The sequence below is a fragment of the Leucoraja erinacea genome, chromosome 11 (assembly GCF_028641065.1).
Source record: "Leucoraja erinacea ecotype New England chromosome 11, Leri_hhj_1, whole genome shotgun sequence".
Classification (NCBI taxonomy): Eukaryota; Metazoa; Chordata; class Chondrichthyes; order Rajiformes; family Rajidae; genus Leucoraja; species Leucoraja erinaceus.
The window spans coordinates 60,247,258-60,271,527 of record NC_073387.1 but is presented as its reverse complement, the minus strand read 5'-3'; the positions used below and the strand labels follow the sequence as shown (position 1 = coordinate 60,271,527).

The 24,270-nt window shown below is 43.6% G+C and overlaps 1 protein-coding gene across 1 annotated transcript in view; it reads right to left on the bottom strand.

Annotated features, from left to right (window-relative positions):
- Positions 1 to 23,376, bottom strand: part of LOC129701877 (lysine-specific demethylase 3B-like) — an 86,976-nt gene extending 63,600 nt beyond the window's left edge. Inside the window, 4 exon segments of the mRNA XM_055643367.1 lie at positions 945 to 1,047; positions 4,311 to 4,424; positions 4,711 to 4,878; positions 23,027 to 23,376. Of these exon segments, the coding sequence (XP_055499342.1) occupies positions 945 to 1,047; positions 4,311 to 4,424; positions 4,711 to 4,878; positions 23,027 to 23,197 (556 nt within the window). The 5' untranslated portion in view covers positions 23,198 to 23,376.
- Between the last annotated feature and the right edge of the window lie 894 nt (positions 23,377 to 24,270).

The following is a 24,270-nucleotide window of genomic DNA, read 5'->3' as shown; positions in this document are numbered from 1 at the left end:
TATATTGCTGATTGGGGAAAAGGAATGTAGACCAGACTGCTTTGAGTTTGTGGATTGATTCATATTCTTTCGCTAACATGACACTGCTGTCACAGGCTTCATCAGTAAATATGTAGAGAAATTTGTCCTAAAGCCAACACAGTACAAATCCTCCCCAACTGGAACCTATGAATGAATGATGAAGTCCTCTCCCAGGTGAAGTCCAAATCTGCAAAGATCAAGGCAAACGATCCAGATGCAATAAGAATATATTACAAATAGAATAAATCTATATGCAACCTTCAGCTAGAGTCCCGAGTAAACCACTCGGACAACTGTCGATTCTGGCAAGGCTTGCATGCTATAATGGGCTACAAAGTGAAGTCGGGCAGTATTACTGAACTCATTGCTACGGAAGGTCAGTGGAAAGATGCCATCCACCTTGACAGCCTCAGGTGTGCCTGTACCCATGGTCACTGCAGATGTCAGATCAGCCTTGGTGAGAGTGAACCCGTGGAAAACAACTGGCCCGGATGGAGTTCCTGGCCATGACCTCAGAGCCTTAGTGGACCAACTGGCAGGAGTATTAACATAAATCTTTAACCTCTCAACGTTCCATTTTGAGGTCCTTCAAGAAGACCATTTTCATCGCAGTGCTAAAGAAAAGTAAGGTAGTGTCTAATGGCTTTGATATCCATCATTAAGGCGATTTCACAAGTTATAGGAGTAGAATTAGGCCATTCGGCCCATCGAGTCTACTCCGCCATCCGATCATGGCTGATATCTGCCTCCTATACAATTGCATTTTAGCTAAATAAATTAAAAATAAAACTACTTTGCACTAACCATCAATATAACAGTTTGCAAAAATTAATGAGAAATGTGTTTCCAATTTTAAATTGTTAAAATTCTTTAAATTGTTTAAAGTAAAAAAATCAAATAAAGATATAATTTGCCTACAATACCTCTAATGATTTCTTGAATCTTCTTCTCTTTCATCCAAGACTTCATTGCTTCCTGGAGCTTTAGATTTTCCTGAACAATTGGATTATGAATGTCAGAATCCTCCTTCAAAAGGCAAATATAAATATTATAGGTGACATGAAGATAAAAGAAAAGAACACGTTTTCAAATATGGGCAAAGAAATTAAATATTTAGAGTAACAGCGATCATTTCAGCATTCTGCATTTGCGCACACAATTCTATTGCCAGGTTATATTTAAATGAGGCTTCTAAAGACACCAACACTATTGCTGTTCACGTATGTGCACATATTATCATCCATCAGCAAAACCTCTTGCACATTCTTCACTGGCTACATAGATTCCATCATCAGTTACATCAGGTTTGCATCATGGTTTCAACAAATAAAAAGTCAGTAAGTTCACTATACTTTAGTTCACTAAACCCCTATACTTTAGTCATAAGGATTATGGTTAATAACATTTGAGGCACGAGTCACTCAACAACCCTGAAGAGAACCCTTGTGCTAAATTGTAAAATTAAAAGATTAACTAATGAAGATTAAGAGCATTAAAAGAAAGTAAACGTAGGCAACTTCAAGATAGATAGATATGCCATTTATATGCCAAGATATATCAATGGGAGAAATTACAAACAAAATTGTGCAAACAATGACCCGAGATGACTCTTTGAAAGAACTAATTATTACCAAACTCTGGCTTTTTTCTTGCGAGGCCAAAAAGTTATTTCCCTATTAAATAAATCCTCTTACAATGTTTTACTGTTTCTCTGCCCTTACAATGTTTACTGGAATCTGCTTCTCTACCCTTACAATGTTTACTGGAATCTACCCTTACAACCAGTGAAGTAGTCCAGAATATTTTTTCTGCTCACATCACCTCAAAGTGAGGTCCTCTGGAACAGATGCTCCTTCTATCAAAACTCTTCATGGCTTTCATCTCCATTTGTTAACATAGAAAAATAGGTGCAGGAGAAGGCCATTCAGCCCTTCGAGCCAGCATCACCATTCAATATGATCATGGCTGATCATCCAAAATCAGTACCCCGTTCCGGCTTTTCCCCCCATATCCCTTGATTCCCTAAGAGCTAATTCTAACTCTTGAAAACATCCAGTGAATTAGCCTCCACTGCCTTATATTAATGCAGCAACGTGCCATTGGCTTTCTTCATTGCCTGCTGTACCTGCAGGCTAACTTTCAGTGACTGATGTCGAAGCACACCCAGGTCTCGTTGCACCTCCCCTTCTCCTAATCTGTCACCATTCATATAATAATCTGCCTTCCTGTTCTTGCCACCCAAGTGGTGGTACCTCACATTAATCAACTCACATTTACCCACATTATACTGCATCTACCATGCATCTGCCCACTCACCCAACCTATCCAAGTCACCCTGCAGCCTCATAGCATCCTCCTCCTAGCTCACACTGCCACCCAGCTTGGAGTCATCCGCAAACTTAGAGATGTTGCATTTAATCCCCAGGTCTAAATCGTTAATATATATTGTAACCAACGGGGGGTGCCAGCACCGAGCCTTGCGGCACCCCACAAGTCACTGCCTGCCATTCTGAAAAGGACTCGTTAATTCTTACTCTTTGCTTCCTGTCTGCCAACCAGTTCTCTCTCCATGTCAATACCCTAACCCCAATACCATGTGCTCTAATTCTGCACACTAATCTCCTGTGTGGGACCTAGTCAAAGGATGTTTGAAAGTCCAGATACACCACATCCACTGGCTCCCCCTTATCCATTCTATGTAGTTGTTCTATGAAAAACATAGTAGCTACTCCAAACTTGTAATTCACTATCTTCCACATCACTGCTAAAGGTCCCCAGCTACTTCTGTGCAAGATATCTATATCAACGCTATCTTCTTAACAATAACTAGTTAATGGTTGATTAGATTATCATTCTGATAAAGTTCTCTCATTGTCTACATCTGAAATCACTTCTCTTAACCATCACTCTTTCCCAACCAGTTTCACTAATAATTTGTTGATTTCTTCCTTGAACATTGAATGCAAAGAAAATTCCAGGAACTACCCATTTCTACTTGGCCCAACAGAGTGAAGACTACCTATGTACTTGGGATTTAGGATGAGCTAGCCAATTGGATATAAAATTAGCTTGGTATCAAAGGGTGGTAAGAAGGGTTACACAAAATTGCTGGAGAAACTCAGCGGGTGCAGCAGCATCTATGGAGTGAAGGAAATAGGCAACGTTTCGGGCAGAAACCCTTCTTCAGACGGGTTGTTTTTCCGATTGGAAGCCTGTGACCAGTGATGTGCCACAGGGATTGGTGCTGGATTCACTGTTCTCCTGAGCAAAAGCTGTTCAGACAAGGTTTTGATTTAGCTAGATTAGTATTTCAACAGGAAAATTATAAGGACAAATTTTTACATAAACATGACAAATTAAAATTGAAACACATACTCTAATAAGTAGTGCACAATTTGCATGAATACAAGGAAACAGAAAACAACAAAGCCTTTCATCATTAAAAACCAAAACTGCGACCCACACAAAACTATTACAGTAGATGGAGAGTATTAGATATATTTACTATTTATAATCAAAGCTGGAATAGTGCTGAACTAAAAAATCTTTCCCATAATAATTTATGTATTAAGTATTATGATTTAAGGTTGTGATGCCATTGCAGAACTGGACTAAAACTGAAGTCATACAGTGTGGAAACAGGCCTTCGGCCCAACCTGCCCACGCGACCAACATGCCCCATCAACACTTGTCCCACCTGCCTGCGTTTCATCCATATCCTTTTAAACCTAACCTATCTAAGTACCAGTCTATGTTTCATAAATGTTGTGATAGTACCTGCCTCAACTACCTTGTCCGGCAGCTTGTTCCATACACCCACCAAACTTTGTGTAAAGAGAATTGCCCCGCATGCTCCTATTAAACCCCCCCCCCCCTCCACACCTTACACTTATACCCTCTAGTTCTGGATTCCCCCACTCTGGCTAAAAGATGCTGCGCATTTACCCTTTCTATTCCTCTCAGAAGCTTAGATACTGAAATTAGGTGTCAAAGTCAAAGTCAATTTTATTCGTCACATGCACCCAAAGGTGCAGTGAAATGAATTTGCAGCACTTAAAAAGAACACACAATACACAATAAGATTTAACACAATACACAATAAGATTTAACACAAACATCCACCACAGCATTCTTCACAGTGGTGGAAGGCACAAAGTACAGTCAGTCCTCCTCCCTTGGTCATGAACCCTCCGTTGTTGCTGCTACAGACAGCCCGATGTACACCTCTCGTCGGGGGACTTGATTATTTACATTCAATGAAAATAGAAAATAAAGGAAACAAAAATTACCTTAAACAAGCGAAGGTTAGCACCATCAGTGGCAAAATTCTTCACCCTGTCACCAAAGAATTCAACAGGAACAATGGATCCCAAGCCTATTTTATCCACTAGTGCCTTGTACGTCTGCAAATACAAAACCAAGTAAATTATTCAAATATGACAAAAGGGTGATGCAAGTGATAGATAAACTGTTGTCATGTGATTAGCTTTCATTTACCATCAAAGACAGCAATCGAACCAGACAATGTGTACACAAATCAAAGGTAACTAGAAACTGAGAGCCTCCAGTTCAGTGGTCTCAAATAAAGTGAGAACGTGAATGCTGTTATTAGAACAGTTCAACCACTAGCAGGGTTAGTCAATAGTGCAGAAAACACCAAGCATTAGAACATTATTCAAATGTTCTTACCAATGCAGGCCACTGGTTAGCATGAATCCTTCCTCCCTGTAGATGGACCGGCTCTTTCCTTGGGGCCCACACCAGAGTGTGCTCCACAAGGAAAACAAGGACATCTTCAGCATAAACTTTCACCCAGGCCTGCTTCTTCCACCGAGAATCATCAAATTCAACGTAAACCTGCAACACAAAGTGATTTAGACTACAATCCCACAATTGTGAATTTCATTTCAACACAAATCAGATCTATGTTTGCCAAGTGAAGAACACACAATATAAACACTGGACATTAAGACATTTTCACACTAAGGAAAGACATTTTCATAGAACGAATTTACAGTAAAAAAAAGGGCAGAAAGAAGCTACAACTGATGGAAATCTCAGATATGAATGGAACAAGTGTCGGTGAGCAAAGTCAAGTTAACATTTTGCGCCCAGGCCATAATCAGAATGAAAGACTGAACAATAAATGTTATATATCAGCAATGATTGGGATAAATTAACAGACATTCACAAAAATAATCTGAAGGATAAAAACATCTAAAATGTCAAATCAGTTATTCTCCATTTTATACTGTAGACAGATAATCCACATATACAGCTTTTCGTCTGGAGTAACTCAGTGGGACAGGCAGCATCTCTGGAGAGAAGGAATGGGTGACGTTTTGGGTCGAGACCATCCATTAGAATGCTTGTCCTGCTGAGTTTCTCCAGCTTTTTATGTCTATCGTCAGTTTAAACCAGCATCTGTAGTTCCTTCCCACACAAGCACAATATTAACGTTTGAAATGTAAGAAAAGATTGTAGCAGGTACTATTTTAACCACAAAGAGAGATTGGGCAATTCTGGATTGCTTTCACTGAGCTTCAGACACTGAGGGGAGACCTGATAGAAGTATATAAAATTACAAGGGGCATAGATAGGACAGACAGTCAGAACCTTTTTCCCAGCGTGGAAATGTCAGACTAGAGGTAATGGCTTTAAGATGAAAGGGGCAAAGTTTAAAGGAGATGAGCAGAAGAGTTTTATTTTAACACAGACAATGAGTGCCTGGAACATATGATAATGGCATTTAAGAGATTTTTAGATAAGCACATGGATATGCAAGGAAGAGAGATATGGATCACATGCAGGCAGATTATATATTGGCACAGACATTGTAGGAAAAGGGGCCTGTTCCTCTATGTTATATAACTGTTTCAAATTCACGCAACTGTTAGCATTTCATCTCTTTGCTGTGATATTTGCACATCGTTTTCAAAGATGCACATTATAATGCAAATAGCCATTTTTCAGATACAATAATTATTTTTATTGAATAAACAGATGGGAGGAAGACAGAGTTCTGGTCCAAGACAGGAAGATGAAGAACATTACATAAAAAACAGTTCCTGCATGGAAGACAAAGAAAAGCTTCCAGGTGACATCTAGGTGTTCCTGGTAAGACGGCTCTGGGGAAATGTTTGTACAGGTGCAAGTTTACACTATGAATGTTTGCACTTTGGATAAACACTCACCAATGACAAATGCCTATATTCATTCTATATGCCCTCTTGCCTGATAGAAAAGTTTGTCAAATTCCTTGAGTTTAGAACCTAGGTGAGTGACATCCCTAATAAAAAATATAGAATTGTGAAAACGCACTTTACTGGCTTTATAGACAATACACAATAGTTACAGTAGGCCGTTCGGCCCTTTGAGCCAGCACCGCCAATCATTGTGATCATGGCTGATCATCCGCAATCAGTACCTCATTCCTGCCCTCCCCATATCCCTTGACTTTGAGCTCTATCTCACTCTCTTGAAAGCGTACAGAGAATTGGCCTCCACTGCCTTCTATCTTGCACTAAACGTTATTCACATTATTCCCTTTATCATGTATCTGTACCCTGTAGATGGCTGATTGTAATCATGTATTATCTTTCCGTTGACTGACTAGCACGCAACAAAACCTTTACATTGTATTTCAGTACACGTGACCATAATCTCAACTCAAACTAATGCAGCAGCAACCACCAAACTAAGAAGTGCCAAGATCAACTGCAAACATTTTGAATGATCCTGACATTAGGAAACTGAACAAATGTGATCCTGTCCTCCATGGACAAAGCATCAAGACACACGCAAGACTCTAGCTGAGGTTAAGAATTATATTATGTGCTGTTTGTGCGTTGGTCATTTAAATAGCAGAACAGTGTTAAATACTTGTCTGGTTATACTAAAGAGAAAGATTTTTATTAAGTTGCAAAAAAGACAGACAAATTCCTGTTGAACGTTAGGTATTAAATTTTCCCAACAGGAATTTAAAAATCCAAAAATGTGCTCTAATTGTTTTTGTCAAGGTCACCATTTTCAAAAACACAACTTTTTCTAAAGTTGTGTTTTGTCTAAACCCATGAAGTAGATAGTAGTCCTAGTATTTAATTAGTTTTTTCTGGGATGCAGGTTAAGTGAGGGGAGTCGTTCATACCTTTTCATACTTGCACTGGCAGGGATATCAATGTAAAACTAGAGTCTGGAGTCCTGCATTGATAAGGGTGGCAAGCTCATTTTGCTGAAGATCATTAATAAACATATTGGGTTGAAATTGAAAATTACAAACCTGGGCAATTGGTAACTTTTATACTCTAAGACCAGTCCTCGAATGTACTTCACTTTCCAAAAAATAATACGACATTATAGTAGTCATGCAGCACGAAAACAGACCCTCTGACCCAGTCTGTCCATGCCGACAAAGATGCCCAATCTAAACTAGTTCTAACTGCCCACATGTGGAGAGGATGTTTCCACTAGTGGGAGAGTCTAGGACTAGAGGTCATCACCTCAGAATTAAAGGATGTTCCTTTAGGAAGGAGATGGAGGAATTTCTTTAGTCAGAGGGTGGTGAATCTGTGGAATTCTTTGCCACAGAAGGCTGTGGACATTTACCCGTCTTTTCCAGCCCCCACCATCCCACTCCAACAACCTAAATGGTCCAGAACTGAAATGACATATGTCCATTTCCTTTCACAGGTGCTGGCCAACGTGCTAAGTTCCTCCAGCACTGGTAAATGCATGGCTGTAGCATTCCACCTGGGAACAATTGAACTTTATGGATATGCTGGAAAATTAACAAGCAAGTAAAACACAAAGTGCTGGAGCAACTCTGCGAAACCCTTCTTCAGGGTCGGATTAGTCCGAGTTACTCCAGCACTGTGCTTTATTCAGGATTCCAGCAAATGTTAGTGCTTATGGTCGGCAAGGCCAAATTAGGCCAAATGGCCCATTTCCGTGCAGTATGACTCTATTAAGTGGCACTGATAACAAAATCTCATCCTGGTCACTTATCGCATTCGCTTTCTCTTCACTCCACTGGCTAAAATTCCTCGAATCCCCTCCCTAAATTCCATTTCTTTATCTTCTTCCATCTAAACAGTTCTTAAATATCCAATTCCATAACAAACATTTTTAATTTAATATAATAAGTATAGGCTTTTTAGAAAAGCCATTCACTTATTACCTCTATATCACTTTGCCTGACATTTTCTCACATTAAGTTCAGATTCTATTCTTAAAAAATGTATTGCTTGTTCAAGTAACTTGGCTGAAGCCGAGGTTTCTAATTTCGTGATTAAGTTTAGTTTAGAGATACAATGCGGAAACATGCCCTTTGGCCCACCAAATACGTGCCAACCAAAGATACTAGAGTCTGGTGCCAACCAGTGATCAACTAGCATTATCCTTCACACAGCACCAAACACCCTGAAACTTGCAATCATTTTGCTCTCAAACACATCAACTTCCCTTTGAAATTTTTGCACCTTACTTTCCATTAAGGGGCAATTTACTGCATCTTCTCTGGAGGAAATCAACTCATCTCTGGAGGAAATCAGAGCTCTGAACGAGTACACACAGTCACAAGGACTGGGCACAAACTCATGATCAGGATCAAACTCACATCCTTGGAGCAATGATGCAGCATCACCAGCTGCTGCTCCATCATGGCATTCTAGTGCCAAACCAGTCATGCATTCAAATTGGAAAACAAAACAATTATGAACCAAAATATTTCCACAACATTAAAACAAAGTGGGAATATTAGTCTTAATTATATAATTTTGACATTGATATTCTGTCTCAGGAGGAAAATTTGCAGTAGACTCAAAATGCTGGAGCAACTCAGCGAGACAGTCAGCATCTCTGGAGAGAATGAGTGACGTTTCGGGTTGATTCCCTTCTTCAGACTGATGTCAGGGGAGTGGCGGGACAGAGATAGAATGTAGTCAGGGACAGTAAGACTGGCGAGAGAACTGGGAAGGGGGAGGGGATGGAGAGAGAGGGAAAGCAAGGGCTATTTGAAGTTGGAGAAATCAATGTTCAGTTCAGGAATATATGACAAGACAAGAGACATTTATTGTCACATGCACCAATTGGTACAGTGAAATTTGGGGTCACCATACAGTCATACGAATAAAAAGAGAAAAACAGAACACGATAGTCTTTAACATAAACATCCGCCACACAGCATAATCAAAGTTTCCCACTGTGAGGGAAGCCCCAAAGTTCAGTCATCCTCCTCTTTGATGTTCACCCGTGGTCGGGGCCTCCCAAAGCCCCCCTCAGTCGCGATGTTCAGGCTCGCTAGCCTGATGATGGAACTCCGACGACAGAACAGGAGAACATCCTCAGCGGCTTGGACATCCGAATCGGCCACTTCCTACCGGAGTCCTTGACTCCCGAAGTCCACAGGCCGCTCTGGGCGGAGATTCACGCTGGCAGCCCTCGGCAAAGGGACCCCAGGACTCCGCGATGTTGAAGTCAGCACCGCCCGCGCTGGAAGCTCTGCAAACCACAGCTGCACGATGTTGAAGCAGCAGGCCCAACACTCCAGAGCTTCAAACGGCGATCCCAGGTAAGGTGAAGCTTTAGCAGGAAAGGCCGCGTCATTCCAGTTGGCAGGTCGAGGACGCAACTCGGAGAATAGTCACATCCTCGCCAGGAAGTGCCTGGGAAACGGTTTCCCCCTTACCCTACCCACCCCCCCCACATAGAAATCCTAAAGAAACCTCCACAACATACTTTTTAAACAGACTAAAAATTAAAAAAAGGTGGGAAAACAGACAGGCTGTAGGCAGAGGCTGCCATCATGCGGTACCCCAGTGGGTGTTTAGTTGGGTCAGATGATAAGCTGTTGGAAATTCAGACATAAAACACTATTTGGGGCAGTTGCAGAACAGTCAATCAATCTGCTGACACGCTAAAGATTCAATCGTGACTTTGGATCCCGTCTATGAGACACTTTCACATTCTTTCCGTGACAACGCAAGTTTCCTCCAGACACTCAGACTGCTTTCCACCTTCAGGTTGATGTTAACTAGCCACCAATTGCTTACTAATGTGAATGGTAGAATCTAGGTGCAATCGAAGAGAATAAGGGGAGTTTGAAATGAGATTAATGTAGGATTAGTGTAAATAGTTGGTTGATGGGTTAGTTCAGACTTGGTCAGCCAAAGGACCCGTTTCCATGTGCTCTCTCGCTCTCTCTCTTTATGGCTTCATGAACAAGGCGTGGCGGCGCGGCTCTGGCTGCAGCGGCTTACCGGCAGTCCCGTTGTCTTTGTGTTTTTTATGTTGTTTATTTTGTTGGTTAGTTTAGTTTTTTGGTTTTAGTTTGTGTTTTGGGGGGGGGGGTTGTAACGGGGTTTGCAGTCTCTCCCTGCGGGGGAATACGACCTTTTTGTCGTATTCCCCTTCTCTGCCTCCGTCTGCGCTGAGGCCTAATGGAGCTGACGACCTCGAGGCTCCGGAGGCAGAGCACCGTCAGGACTCGCCCTGAGCTCACTCCCGTGAGGGTGGTCCGGCTCAGGGCTGGAAGAGGCTGGGACGCTCCCGTGAGGGCGGCCAGCCCAAGGCTGCAACGAGGCTCCCGTCGGAGCGGCCAAGCTCGGGAAGGTGCGGCGCTGGCAGCCCGAGGGAGGTTCGGCGCCCAAGTCGGGGCGGCCCGGTGCGGGGGGAGAAGCGACGCCCAAGTCTTGGTGGCCTGGTCCGGGGGGAGAAACGGCGCCCAAGTCGGGGCGGCCTGGTCCGGGGGAGGTTCGGCGCCCATGTCGGGGCGGCCCAGCCCGAAGCTGAAGACGGCACAGTACTCACGTGATGGTGGCTGGGACGGTGTTCTGGCGGCGGTGGCCTGAGTCCGGGGTTCGGCCGCGGGCCAGCAGCTGTTTCTGCAGGACTGGTGGGCGGCAGCTTCAACCACCCCGGGCCGCGGTGTTTGAGCTGTGGGACTGTTCTTAACATCGCCCGGGGGGGGGGGGGGGGTATCGCCCCAGCGCAGAGGGAGAAGAGGAGGGAAGAGACTGCAACCTAAGACTTTTGCCTCCATCACAGTGAGGAGATGCTGGGTGGACTCACTGTGGTGGATGTTAATGTGTGTTTATTGTTGTTTTATTGTATTGTATTATATGTATGACTGCTGCAATTTCGTTCAGACCAAGTCTGAATGACAATAAAAGGCTATCTATCTATCTATCTAAGAATAAATATTTGTTGCGGCATCTTCTGCAGATGCATGCAAAATTGCATGAAAGGCTGCATTTCTTGTGAATGGGAATTGAATCAGTGAAGTCATGCAGAAAACAGTTTTGGAAAGCTGAAGCTGCAATGAAAAAAATGTCTATGCTAGTGGCATTACAGCAAAGGTGCCACAATTAATGAAGAATGATTTGCTGAATGCAGACAAAGGAAATCCTAATAATTGTTCTGCCCGAAATGTCAGGGCTATTAGAATCAGGCTGAATATCCTAGTTTCCTACGAGGAAAGATATTCCAGTTTTCGAACAAAGATCACGTTTTTTTTGTTAAAAACAGTTCTCATCAGAAGTATTGTCACATTGGTTATCCACCAGAATCCCCTCCTTAGATCCTGTCAGTATAGTTACATCAGCTGGTAGTAACAAAGAACTGCAGATGCTGGTTAATTTACAAAAGGGTACAAAGTGCTGGAGTAACTCAACAGTCATAGAAACTTAGAAAATAGGTGCAGGAGTAGGCCATTCGGCCCTTCGAGCCTGCACCGCCATTCAATATGATCATGGCTGATCATCCAACTCAGTATCCTGTACCTGCCTTCTCTCCATACCCCCTGATCCCTTTAGCCACAAGGGCCACATCTAACTCCCTCTTAAATATAGCCAATGAACTGGCCTCAACTACCTTCTGTGGCAGAGAATTCCAGAGATTCACCACTCTCTGTGTGAAAAATGTTTTTCACATCTCGGTCCTAAAAGATTTCCCCTTTACCCTTAAACTGTGACCTCTTGTCCAGGACTTCCCCAACATTGGGAACAATCTTCCTGCATCTAGTCTGTCCAACCCCTTAAGAATTTTGTAAGTATCTATTAGATTCCCCCTCAATTTTCTAAATTCTAATGAGTATAAGCCGAGTCTATCCAGTCTTTCTTCATATAAAAGTCCTGACATCCCAGGAATCAGTCTGGTGAACCTTCTCTGTACTCCCTCCATGGCAAGAAAGTCTTTCCTCAGATTTGGGGACCAAAACGGGATGCAATACTCCATGTGTGGTCTCACCAAGACCCTGTACAACTGCAGTAGAACCTCCCTGTTCCTATACTCAAATCCTTTTGCTATGAACAGGTCCAGGCAGCATCTCTGGAGAACATGATTAGGTGACGTTTCGGATCGAGACTGAAGAAGAGTCTGGAACCAAAACATTAATGTTTTCCAGAGATGCTGCCTGACCTGCTAAGTTATTCTTTTAGACTTGAGATACAGCGCAGAAACAGGCTCTTCGGCCAGCAGAGTCCACTCTGACCACCGATCACCCCGCATGGTTTTGGGTGGGAGATAGTGTCTTATAAACTTAATTGAGCTTGAGCAGGCTAGGACTTCATTCCTTGGAATACAGGACGTGGTGGCGTGAACTTATAGTGATGAAAAATGTATCACTTATAGCGATGTATAAAATTACCGGCTGCAGTCAGCCAAGATGGGACCCCACCGCTCTGACACTCAGCACAGGAGCTCCCACAAGGCTGTGTGCTGAGCCCCTTCCTCTACTCCGTCTATACCAATGACTGCATACTGACCCACAGCACAAACACCATCATTAAATTTGCAGACGACACAACAGTGCATTAGGGTTAGGGTTAGGTCACAGAGGACGATAAGTCAGCTTACAGGGAGGAGGTACAAAGATAGGCTGGTACTCAGAGAACAACTTAGCACTCAATACAACGAAAACAAAAGAGCTCATCATTGACTTCAGGAAGAAGCTGAGTGACCATCCCCCACTGCACATAAACGGAGAAAGAGTGGACAGAGTCTCCAGTTTCAGGTTCCTGCTCAGCCACATCTCAGCAGATCTTAGGGTGGTCAACTAACACGCACTCCCTGGCAAAGAAGGCACAACGACGGCTTTACTTCCTAAGATCAATCAGGAAAGTCAACGCCACAACAGCTGCTAGTGCAATACCACTGTTGCTCCATAGAGTGTGTCCTGACACATGGGAAAAAGAAAGGAAGTAGCAGGAGACAGTAGGACTGTGGGAGAACTGAGAAGGAGAGGGGAAGGGGGGGGGGGGGGGGGGGGGGGGGGGGGGGAGAAAGCATGGGCTATCTAAAATTAGAATGGTTCATACTGCTGGGGTGTAGACTACCCAAGCAAAATATGAGGTGCTGCTCCTCCAATTTGCACTGGGCCATACTCTGACAATGGAGGAGGCCCAGGACAGAAAAGTCAGATTGGGAATTAGAGGGGGAATTGAAGTGCTGAGCCAACGGGGGATCAGGTTGGTATAAGACAGACTCAGTGGAGGTGTTCAGCGAAACGATCGCCGAGTTGGGGTTTTGTAAACTTAAAAACGTGATAACGTAAAATATAACATCAATCGGAATGAAACTTGATACACCACAGGACAATGGTGAGCAAGGTGGTGTAAACATTGTGGCACTATCGTGTACCGTTTTGCCGTAGTACAGGTGATGAATCTGAATGGCAAAGAAGCATGCAAACAAAGAAACACACACGCTCACTCAGACAAGATGAGAGTTTTAGTAATATACTTGACCAAGTGGGACCTGTTGGGTCCCGCTCCTCCAACGCAATATTCCACCACTAACCCATTCCAATGCATCCCATTTCCACCAGTCACCCGTTCCCCCAACTCAATATTCCACCACTCACCCATAGCCCCCAACTGCGCAGGTGCGGCTCATTTCCCCTCATCCTCCAACACTCCCTCCCCCTCTTCTTCACCCTCCCGCTTCTCTCGATCCCTCTCCTTTCCCCTACCCTTATTCACTCCCTCCCACCCTCCATAATACCTCTCCCCTTCCTGACCCGTTGGGTCCCGTTCCCCCCACGCAATATTCCACCACTCACCCGTTTCCCCAACGGAACTCATTTCCACCACTCACCCGTTCCCCCATCGCAACCCAGTTCCACTACTCACCCGTTCACCCAACGCAACCCGTTCCCCCAACGCAATATTTCCCCCACTCACCCATAGCCCCCAACTGCTGAGAGTTGATCTAAAATTTGACCCTATATAATGTTGCTGCAGGAATGGTAAATATTGCCAAAAATGTGATAATATAATTGTAAGATGGCTTTGTGAACATAAAGCACATTCCAAAAGAATCGCACGTATGCCCATCGATTACATTTAGGACAGCCTTCAAACATTTGCAGTTCATGAATTGACAAATAAAACATTCAATTTTGGAGCCAATGTTGCTGGCAGAATTGAAAGTGGAATTTTCACTTTCAAAATAAATCAACGTATTTTAATGCAGCTATTTCTACATTCATTAAAGTCAAGTGTTTAATAGTCATATGCACCAACAACAGATCAAGGAAATTCATACTTGCAGCAGCATAACAGACCTGTAACACAATACATATAAATAATATATAAACCAAAAAATCTAATTAATAACCCCCCAAAAAAAGAAAGTCCTTAGTGAAACCCAAGACAGTCCATAATTCACTGGTTAGTGTGGTGTAGGGTTCAAGAGTCTGATAGTTGCTGAGAAGAAGCTTACGCCCAAGGTAGACACACAATGTTGGAGTAACTCAGCAGGACAGGCAGCATCTCTGGAGAGATGGAATGGGTGATGTTTCTGGTTGAGACCCTTCTTTAGACTGACTCACACCCCGTGGTCACAGTTTTGACTCCTATATCTTCTTCCCAATGGTAGGAGTGAAATTAGAATGTGGCATGGCTATTTGATGACGCTGGCTGCCTTTTTGAGGCAGCTCATCCTATAGATCTTTGTGATGGTGGGGAGGCTAGTATTGGTGATCAGTGTCCTCCACTTTTCGAAATTTCCCTTCATGCCTGGGCATTATAGTTGTCAATCCGGCCATGATGCAACCAATCAATATGTTTAAGAAGGAACTGCAGATGTCGGTTTAAATCGAAGATAGACAAGTAGCAGGTTGAGACCCTTCTTCAGACATCAAGATGTTCTCTACCATACATCTGAGTATTTGTTGATATAGAAAAATAGAAAATAGGTGCAGGAGTAGGCCATTTGGCCCTTCGAGCCAGTACCACCATTCAATATGATCATCCAGAATCAGTACCCCGTTCCTGCTTTCTCACCATATCCCTCGATTCTATTAGCCCGGAGCCGTATCTAACTCTCTCGAATGCATCCAGATAATTGAATTGGCTTCCACTGCCATCTGTGGCAGAGAATTCCACTGATTCACAACTCTCTGGCTGAAAAAGGTTTTCCTGAGAAAGACCTACCCTTTATTCTTAAAACTGTGATCCCTGCTTCTGGAATCTCCCAGCACGAGGAACATTTTTCCTGCATCTAGCCTGTCCAAACCCTTAAGAATTCTATGTTTCTATAAGACCCCCTCTTATCCTTCCAAATTTCAGTGAATATAAGCCCAGTCGTTCCATTCTTTCATCATATGTCAGTCCCGCCATCCCGGGAATTAACCTGGTGAACCTACGCTGCACTCCCTCATCATCTACTGAATGTCCTTAATCTGAGGAAATCTAATTACACGTTTAACAGTGGAAGTGTGCGCATGTGTGGGGCCTCGGGCCGGCAAGGCCTGCGGAATCAACGAAAATTTCCAGGCGCTTTGAAGATGTGTATTACAGAAATTAGTTGCTTAAAGCTTAAATAAAGTTAAAGCAAATTAGAATTTTCTTCATTTGCCTCGCAACAATTTAAGCAACTCAATCTCAGAAGTTAAGCAGTGGGATATTGAGATGGAGAAACTATTGAAACCACAACGCTTGGATCTGGATCCCAACTCACCTACTGCTGCAAAGGAATGAAAGCACTGGCTTTGTACACTAAATAACTTATTTGATGAGTGTGGCGACAATGCACCACACAGTTTCAGAACATCAATAAGCTCTTCTCTTATGATGTATATGATTACATAGAGGAATGTACAACTTATGATTCTGCTATTGATGTACCAAGCAGACCCTTCGTTAAGACACCCAATATTTGCTTGACACCTCCTTGCTCCTCGGAAACAAAAACCCGGTGAGTCACTTGATGAATTTTTACAAGAACTTCAAAGACTTAGTAAAGACAGTGCCTTCAAAGCAGTTACAGCTGATCAATATCACCAGGAACTTATTCGAGACTCTTTTATCAATGGTTTGGCATCGCCTTTAATACGACAGACTGTTAGAAAACAAAACCTTGGATTTGCAGTCAGCTTACAATCAAGCTTACTTATTAGAGTTGGCTCAGAAAAATTCAGATGCTTTTTTTTTCTTTTTTTTTATTTTATTTTTATTAGAAGTACGGTAAATTACAATACTACACAACACATATATCTTAATACATTTTTTGTACCGCTTCATTTTTTTTGAGCTTTAAGAAAAAGATAGAAGTAAGGAAAGTAAAGAAAGTGCGCAAGAGTCGTGAAGTGCAAGAGTGTTGGGAAAAGAAAGCCCTTAGAAAAGAAGTTAGAGAAGGAAGTAAAGTGAGAAAATAGACCCTAGAAAAGAAAGAAAAAGAAAATAGGAACAATCGCTCTATTATAACATTAAACTCCGCAGAAAGGGGACTACCAACCAAGTCTGTTTTTGTTGTTTTACCTCCCGTTACCAGGTCCTGATACCATTTATTTATTTATTTAAATTACTATTGCACCTCATACTTGTAATAGGTCCAGAAACATAGACCAAGTCTTTTGGAATTTGTCTGCTTTACCTGCTAAGAGGAATCTCATCTCTTCCAGATGTAATGTTTCAAACATATTTGATATCCACATTTTTATGGTTAGTGTGGGCGCATTTTTCCAGAATTTAAGTATAAGCTTTTTTCCCATTATTAGCCCGTAATTAAATAAATTCTTCTGAAACACGTTTAGTTCAGGGTTACCTTCCGATATTCCAAAGATAATCCATTCATGTCAAAAGATTTAAAAGACTACCTATCTAATAGAGGAATTGCAACAAGTAAAACCATCATATCATCCTATTGGAAATGGTCAGGTTGAGAGGTATAACGGAATCATTTGGAAAGCAGTGAAACTGGCTTTAAAGTCAAATGACATAACAGATCAGCAGTGGGAATTTGTTCTACCAGATGCATTACACGCCATCAGATCTCTACTGTCAACTGCTACCATTACTACTCCACATGAGCGGTTCTTTAACTTCAAACTGTATTCTTCTAGTGGTACATGTCTGCCATCATGGTTGACTAGCCCAGGGCCTGTGTTGCTTCGTCGTTATGTTCGATCAAATAAGAATGAGCCCTTTGTTGATGAACTGACTGATGTCAACCCTTCTTATGCAACTATCAAGTATCAGGATAGTCGTCAGTCAACTGTCTTGAAAAAGCTACTTATTTTAACTACTAAACCAGGTTCGCGGCTTCATCAGTCTCACTTCGTGACCTTGCACCATGTCCGTCTTCTCCATCACTCTTTGATAATATTAATCGAGAACTACCTTCAACACTCCCATCATCCCCTATGGAAACATCTATAAGTAATTCTAAAATTGAAAATGTAAATAACAATACGAGTGAAGATGATGACCAAGCAATATGTGTACCACCAGCTATTGAAGCACCATTATCTCCTGATGCACCAGTGCTGCGACGGTCATCAAGACATACTAAACCTCCTGACCGTCTCAACATAAATAGGAGGGGAGAATGAAGTGTGCGCGCGTGCAGGGCCTCGGGCCGACGAGGCCTGCAGAATCAGCGATAATTTCCAGGCGCTTTGAAAATGTGTATTACAGAAATGATTTGCTTAAAGCTTAAATAAAGTTTAAGTAAATTAGAATTTTTCATTTGCCTCACAACAATAGTGTTGTCATTTTTGGAAACTATGGATCACTGTGAGAATTCACCTTGTACAGAATCAATCGTAAACATCCACTCTAAGGCTGCAGAAAGGGATTAATTCATGTATAGTCCTTCCTTGTACCATAAAACACATTACTCAGGAAACACTTAAAAGCCAGAACTTAAATATTATATCAATAAGTTTCCAAATCATTAAAAACAAAATCAGAAACAATTTACAAATCTCACTGATAACAAAACTGAGAACATCAGGAAAACATTGCAAGTGTGATGTGTGATTAGAAAGTGGCATAAAATTAAAGGCCTAATAAGTCTAAACATATTCTGATTGACCCAATCCTTTTTCTAGCATTTTCCATTGTTTTCCAAACATTAACCGATGGCCATGGGTGATTGAAGATGGCAAAATGGTGCAGCTGGTCAAGTTGCTATCTCATACCCCAGAGACCCAGTTTGAACCTGACCTTGGCTGCTGTCTGTAGAATTTGTAGGTTCTCCCTGTGACTACATGGGTCAAGTCAAGAGAGTTTATTGCCATGCGTCCCAGATAGGACAATGAAATTCTTGCTTGCTGCAGCACAATAGAATATTGTAAGCAAAAATACAGAAGTGCAGTTCAATAGCATTTAAAGTGCAATAGGCTGTTGCAGTTCAGTCTGTTTGTTGGCGAGTTTAATAGCCTGATGGCTGTGGGGAAAAACCTGTTCTTGAACCTGGATGTAACAGATTTCAGGCTCCTGTACCTTCTGCCCGATGGTAGCAGTGAGATGAGTGTGTGGCCAGGATGGTGTCGGTCCTTGATGATGTTGGCTGCCTTTTTGAAGCAGTGACTGCAATAGATCCCTTCGATGGTGGGGAGGTCAGAGCCGATGATGGACTGATTACAAGTTTCTACATCCTTTTCCACTCCTGGAGCTCAAGTTGCCGAACCAAACCACGATGCAACCAGTCAGCATGCTCTCTGCTGTGCACCTGTAGAAGTTCGAGAGTCCTCTTTGACATACTGACTCTCCGTAGTCTTCTCAGGAAGTAGAGGCACTGATGTGCTTTCTTTATAATTGCATCAGTGTGCTGGGACCAGGAAAGATGTTTGGAAATGTGCACGCCCAGGAATTTGAAGCTCTTGACCCTTTCCACCATCGTTGATATAAACGGGATTGTGGGTCCCTATCCTACCCCTTCCAAAGTCCACAATCAGTTCCTTGGTTTTGCTGGTGTTGAGAGCCAGGTTACTGTGCTGGCACCATTTGGTCAATCGGTCGGTCTCACTTCTATAATCTGACTTGTCCCCATCAGTGATTCGTCCCACAACAGTGATGTCTTCGGCGAACTTGGTGATGGAGTTCGCACTATGTCCGGCTACGCAGTCATGAGTATAGAGTGAGTAAAGCAGAGGGCTGAGCACGCAGTCTTGAGATGCCCCCTTGCTGATTATTATCGAGGATGACACATTTCCACCAATACGGACAGTGTGGTTTGTGGATGAGGAAGTCGAGGATCCAATTGCAGAGGGATGCGCAGAGACCCAGATCTGAGAGCTTGGTAACCAGCTTGGAGGAGATGATTGTATTAAATGCCGAGCTGTAGTCAATGAATAACAGCCTGACATATGAGTTTTTGTTGTCCAAGTGGTCCAGAGTGGAGTGGAGCACCAGTGAGATCACATCCACCGTTGATCTGTTATGGCGGTAAGCGAACTGCAGTGGGTCGAGGTTCTTGTCGAGGTAGGAGTTGATATGCACCATAATCAACCTCTCAAAGCACTTCATCACCACAGACATTAGTGCCATTGGTCGATAGTCATTGAGCACCGTCACCTTGCTCTTCTAGGGCACCGGTATTATTGATGCCCTTTTAAAGCAGGTTGGAACCTCAGACCTCAGAAGTGAGAGGTTGAAAATTTCCGTAAAAACTCCAGCCAGTTGGACCGCACAGGTTTTTAAGAACACGACCGGGTGTGCCATCAGGTCCAGGCGCTTTCTGACCGTTCATCCCCCTGAAGGATCTTCTGACGTCGGCCTCTGTGACTGTGACTGAAATACCGTCACAGCGAATGGGGGCTCGGGAAGGCACATCAGTGTTCTCCCTATCAAAGCTTGCGTAAATGTGCGGTTATCCAATAAATGTGAGGTTATCCAATAAATGTGAGGTTATCCATTTTGGTGGCAAAAACGGGAAAGCAGACTATTATCTAAATGGTGGCCGATTGGGAAAGGGGGAGATGCAGCGAGACCTGGGTGTCATGGTACACCAGTCATTGAAGGTAGGCATGCAGGTGCAGCAGGCAGCAAAGAAAGCGAATGGTATGTTAGCTTTCATTGCAAAAGGATTTGAGTATAGGAGCAGGGAGGTTCTACTGCAGTTGTACAGGGTCTTGGTGAGACCACACCTGGAGTATTGCGTACAGTTTCGGTCTCCAAATCTGAGGAAGGACATTATTGCCATAGAGGGAGTGCAGAGACGGTTCACCAGACTGATTCCTGGGATGTCAGAAAGACTGGATAGACTTGGTTTATACTCTCTAGAATTTAGGAGATTGAGAGGGGATCTTATAGAAACTTACAAAATTCTTAAGGGGTTGGACAGGCTAGATGCAGGAAGATTGTTCCCGATGTTAGGGAAGTCCAGGACAAGGGGTCACAGCTTAAGGATAAGGGGGAAATCCTTTAAAACCGAGATGAGAAGAACTTTTTTCACACAGAGAGTGGTGAATCTCTGGAACTCTCTGCCACAGAGGGTAGTTGAGGCCAGTTCATTGGCTATATTTAAGAGGGAGTTAGATGTGGCCCTTGTGGCTAAGGGGATCAGGGGGTATGGAGAGAAGGCAGATACGGGATACTGAGTTGGATGATCAGCCATGATCATATTGAATGGCGGTGCAGGCTCGAAGGGCCGAATGGCCTACTCCTGCACCTAATTTCTATGTAAAACGCATTGAGCTCGTCGGGGAGTGATGCTTCGCTGACAATTGAGCTGCCTCTTGATTTTTCCTTATAGGGTGATTTCACCAAAGGTCAAATGAGCGTAGATCCCCCCTCACGTGACCGAAAATTCTGACTGGAGGACATCTCTCAGTTTGGTACATGTAAGTGAATGGGGAAACACGCACTTTCCCACCCGTTAAAAACATGGAAAACGGCCGATGTTTGAGCTGAAATTTTCTGTGCTAGTCGGGGTGACCCTGAAGCACAGCGACCTAAATTTTCAGGCAAAACAAAAGATAGAAAGTGAGGTAATTACAAGAGGGAACTGAAGGTAGAAAGCCGCGGAAATGAACAGCTGACAATTGCCGTGGTGATTTTAAGATCCAAAATATCGGGAATTATCGCATTTGCTCGCTGAATTTCATCAAAAGTAAGTTAATAATGCCTTAGTTTTGATGAAATTCAGCGAGCAAATGCGATAATTCCCGATATTTTGGATCTTAAAATCACCACGGCAATTGTCAGCTGTTCATTTCCGCGGCTTTCTACCTTCAGTTCCCTCTTGTAATTACCTCACTTTCTATCTTTTGTTTTGCCTGAAAATTTAGGTCGCTGTGCTTCAGGGTCACCCCGACTAGCACAGAAAAATTCAGCTCAAAAATTGGCCGTTTTCCATGTTTTTAACGGGTGGGAAAGTGCGTGTTTCCCCATTCACTTACATGTACCAAACTGAGAGATGTCCTCCAGTCAGAATTTTCGGTCACGTGAGGGGGGATCTACGCTCATTTGACCTTTGGTGAAATCACCCTATAGGTGATGGCATTCAAGCCCTGCCAGTTGCCTAACATCCGTCTCATCCGCCAGCTTGGAACAAATGTGCCTTTTGGCCTTTTTGATGGCACTACCAAGGTCGTCTCTGGACCTCTGTATCTCCAGACCTGAATACCCGGGATCTGGGGTTCAGAAGAATCTCATGGTTCATCCAAGGCTTCTGGTTAGGAAACACTCGGAAGGTTTTTGTTGGGATGCAGTCCTCCACACCGGTTTCCTTTAATATCCCAAAGACATGTGGGTTTGTAAGTTAATTGGCTGCCATAAATTTCCCCAAGTAGTTGAGAAAGTGGGATAACAGAACCAGTGTGATAGGGTGATCGATGGTCAGTATGGGCCCGGTGGGTCGAAGGGCTTGTTTCCATAAACTAAACCATGTTTTTACTGTACTGTAAAATCTGCTCAGGAGCTGTATACTCTGCACCCACTCCTTTCTATCTTTTTACATAATTTTAAAATGAATTTCACATTAAAACAAACATTAATATGCCTGCTGTAAAACTGCATCCCAACATGGATCATGTATTGTAGTAAATAATTATTTCTGTAACCATACACGTTTTACACACGTGAGAAATAATCAGAGCAACAATCTAAAACAGTGCAAATTTTGATTTGTTTTGTTTCGCAAAAGTAGAGAGAAAAACAGTGACCTTCAAATCACCGATTGTTACCACTTAAAATACAGAGTATACTTCCAGCAACTTTACGGTAAACTATCTTCAACTAATATAATTTGAAAGCAGACAACCAACATACATGTAAGAATAGACACACATAAAAACATACGGCAGGTAACGAATGTCTCGGCCTGGACGGCTGTGGACACATTCGCAGTGCCTTTGTTGTTTGTTAGTGTGAGTGTGTGTACACACACAAGGGGGAGAGGGCGCATCGCCGGTGTGCACCGTATCCTCGTGCCTATCCCATACCCCCACCACTTCAAAACGTGTAAACCCGAGACTTTCACCAAGAGGGAGACTCTTTAGGTGGACTGAATATGTCACTACAGATTATAACCCTTGCGAAATACTCAACATCCCTTTAGTGCAAAAGTCCATTGCTCATCTTCAACAATGAAGGAAAATAATCCTTTCTTCCGTCAAACTTCTGAATGGCGGCAGCTTGGCCGCGTTACTTCACCTCCCTAAATTACAGCTCTTGGCTCCATTGAGGTGGACCCTCCTTTCCCTACACGACCCCCTCCCTCCACTCACTAATGGCCAGACCCCCCCTCTGTCCCGTCCCCTCCCTCCCCGGACACTCACCGCCAGCGAGGGCCCCGGGATGACGACTCTGATGAGGCCAGCGTGCCAGTCGCCATCTAGGAGAGAGTGAGGCTGTTGTTGTCCAGGCCCGGGCCCGGGCCCACCGGAGGCCGAATCCCCAAACAGGCAAAGCAAGCGCTTCCCGGTCAGCTCGGTCCCCGCCGTCGCCATGGAGCAGGAGGAGGAGCAGGAGAGGGGCTGCAGGGACGAGGGAGCTGGGCGCTGGGCGCTGGACGTGGTCTTGTTCCAACGGGCGCGGTTACTGTCCTGAACGGGATCAGAACAATTCCGCCATTTCCACTCTCCGCACCGCCCGCCACTGCGGGATCAGCCAACAGCGCCCCACGCGGCCGGAGGACCAGCGGCGACAGCGGCCCCTGCAGGACGGGAGGACCACGGGCACGGACGGCGCCGGGGCCTGGTGAGTATTGGAGCAACACATGTCCTTCACAGGGTTAGTATTAGTAACCCTGACCCTTCACAGGGTTAGCATTAGTAACCCTGACCCTTCACAGGGTTAGCATTAGTAACCCTGACCCTTCACAGGGTTAGCATTAGTAACCCTGACCCTTCACAGGGTTAGCATTAGTAACCCTGACCCTTCACAGGGTTAGTATTAGTAACCCTGATCCTTCACAGGGTTAGCATTAGTAACCCTGACCCTTCACAGGGTTAGCATTAGTGACCCTGACCCTTCACAGGGTTAGCATTAGTAACCCTGATCATTCACAGGGTTAATATTAGTAACTCTGACCCTTCACAGGGTTAGTATTAGTAACCCTGACCCTTCACAGAGTTAGCATTAGTAACCCTGATCCTTCACAGGGTTAGCATTAGTAACCCTGATCCTTCACAGGGTTAGTATTAGTAACCCTGACCCTTCACAGAGTTAGCATTAGTAACCCTGACCCTTCACAGGGTTAGCATTAGTAACCCTGACCCTTCACAGGGTTAGCATTAGTAACCCTGACCCTTCACAGGGTTAGCATTAGTAACCCTGACCCTTCACAGGGTTAGCATTAGTAACCCTGAGTAATTAGTAACCCTGATCATTCACAGGGTTAGCATTAGTAACCCTGATCCTTCACAGGGTTAGCATTAGTAACACTGATGATCCTTCACAGGGTTAGCATTAGTAACCCTGACCCTTCACAGGGTTAGTATTAGTAACTCTGACCCTTCACAGGCATTGGGCAGCTCCACCCTAATTTGAACCAGATGGAAGAAAACCAAAGCCAACAGAT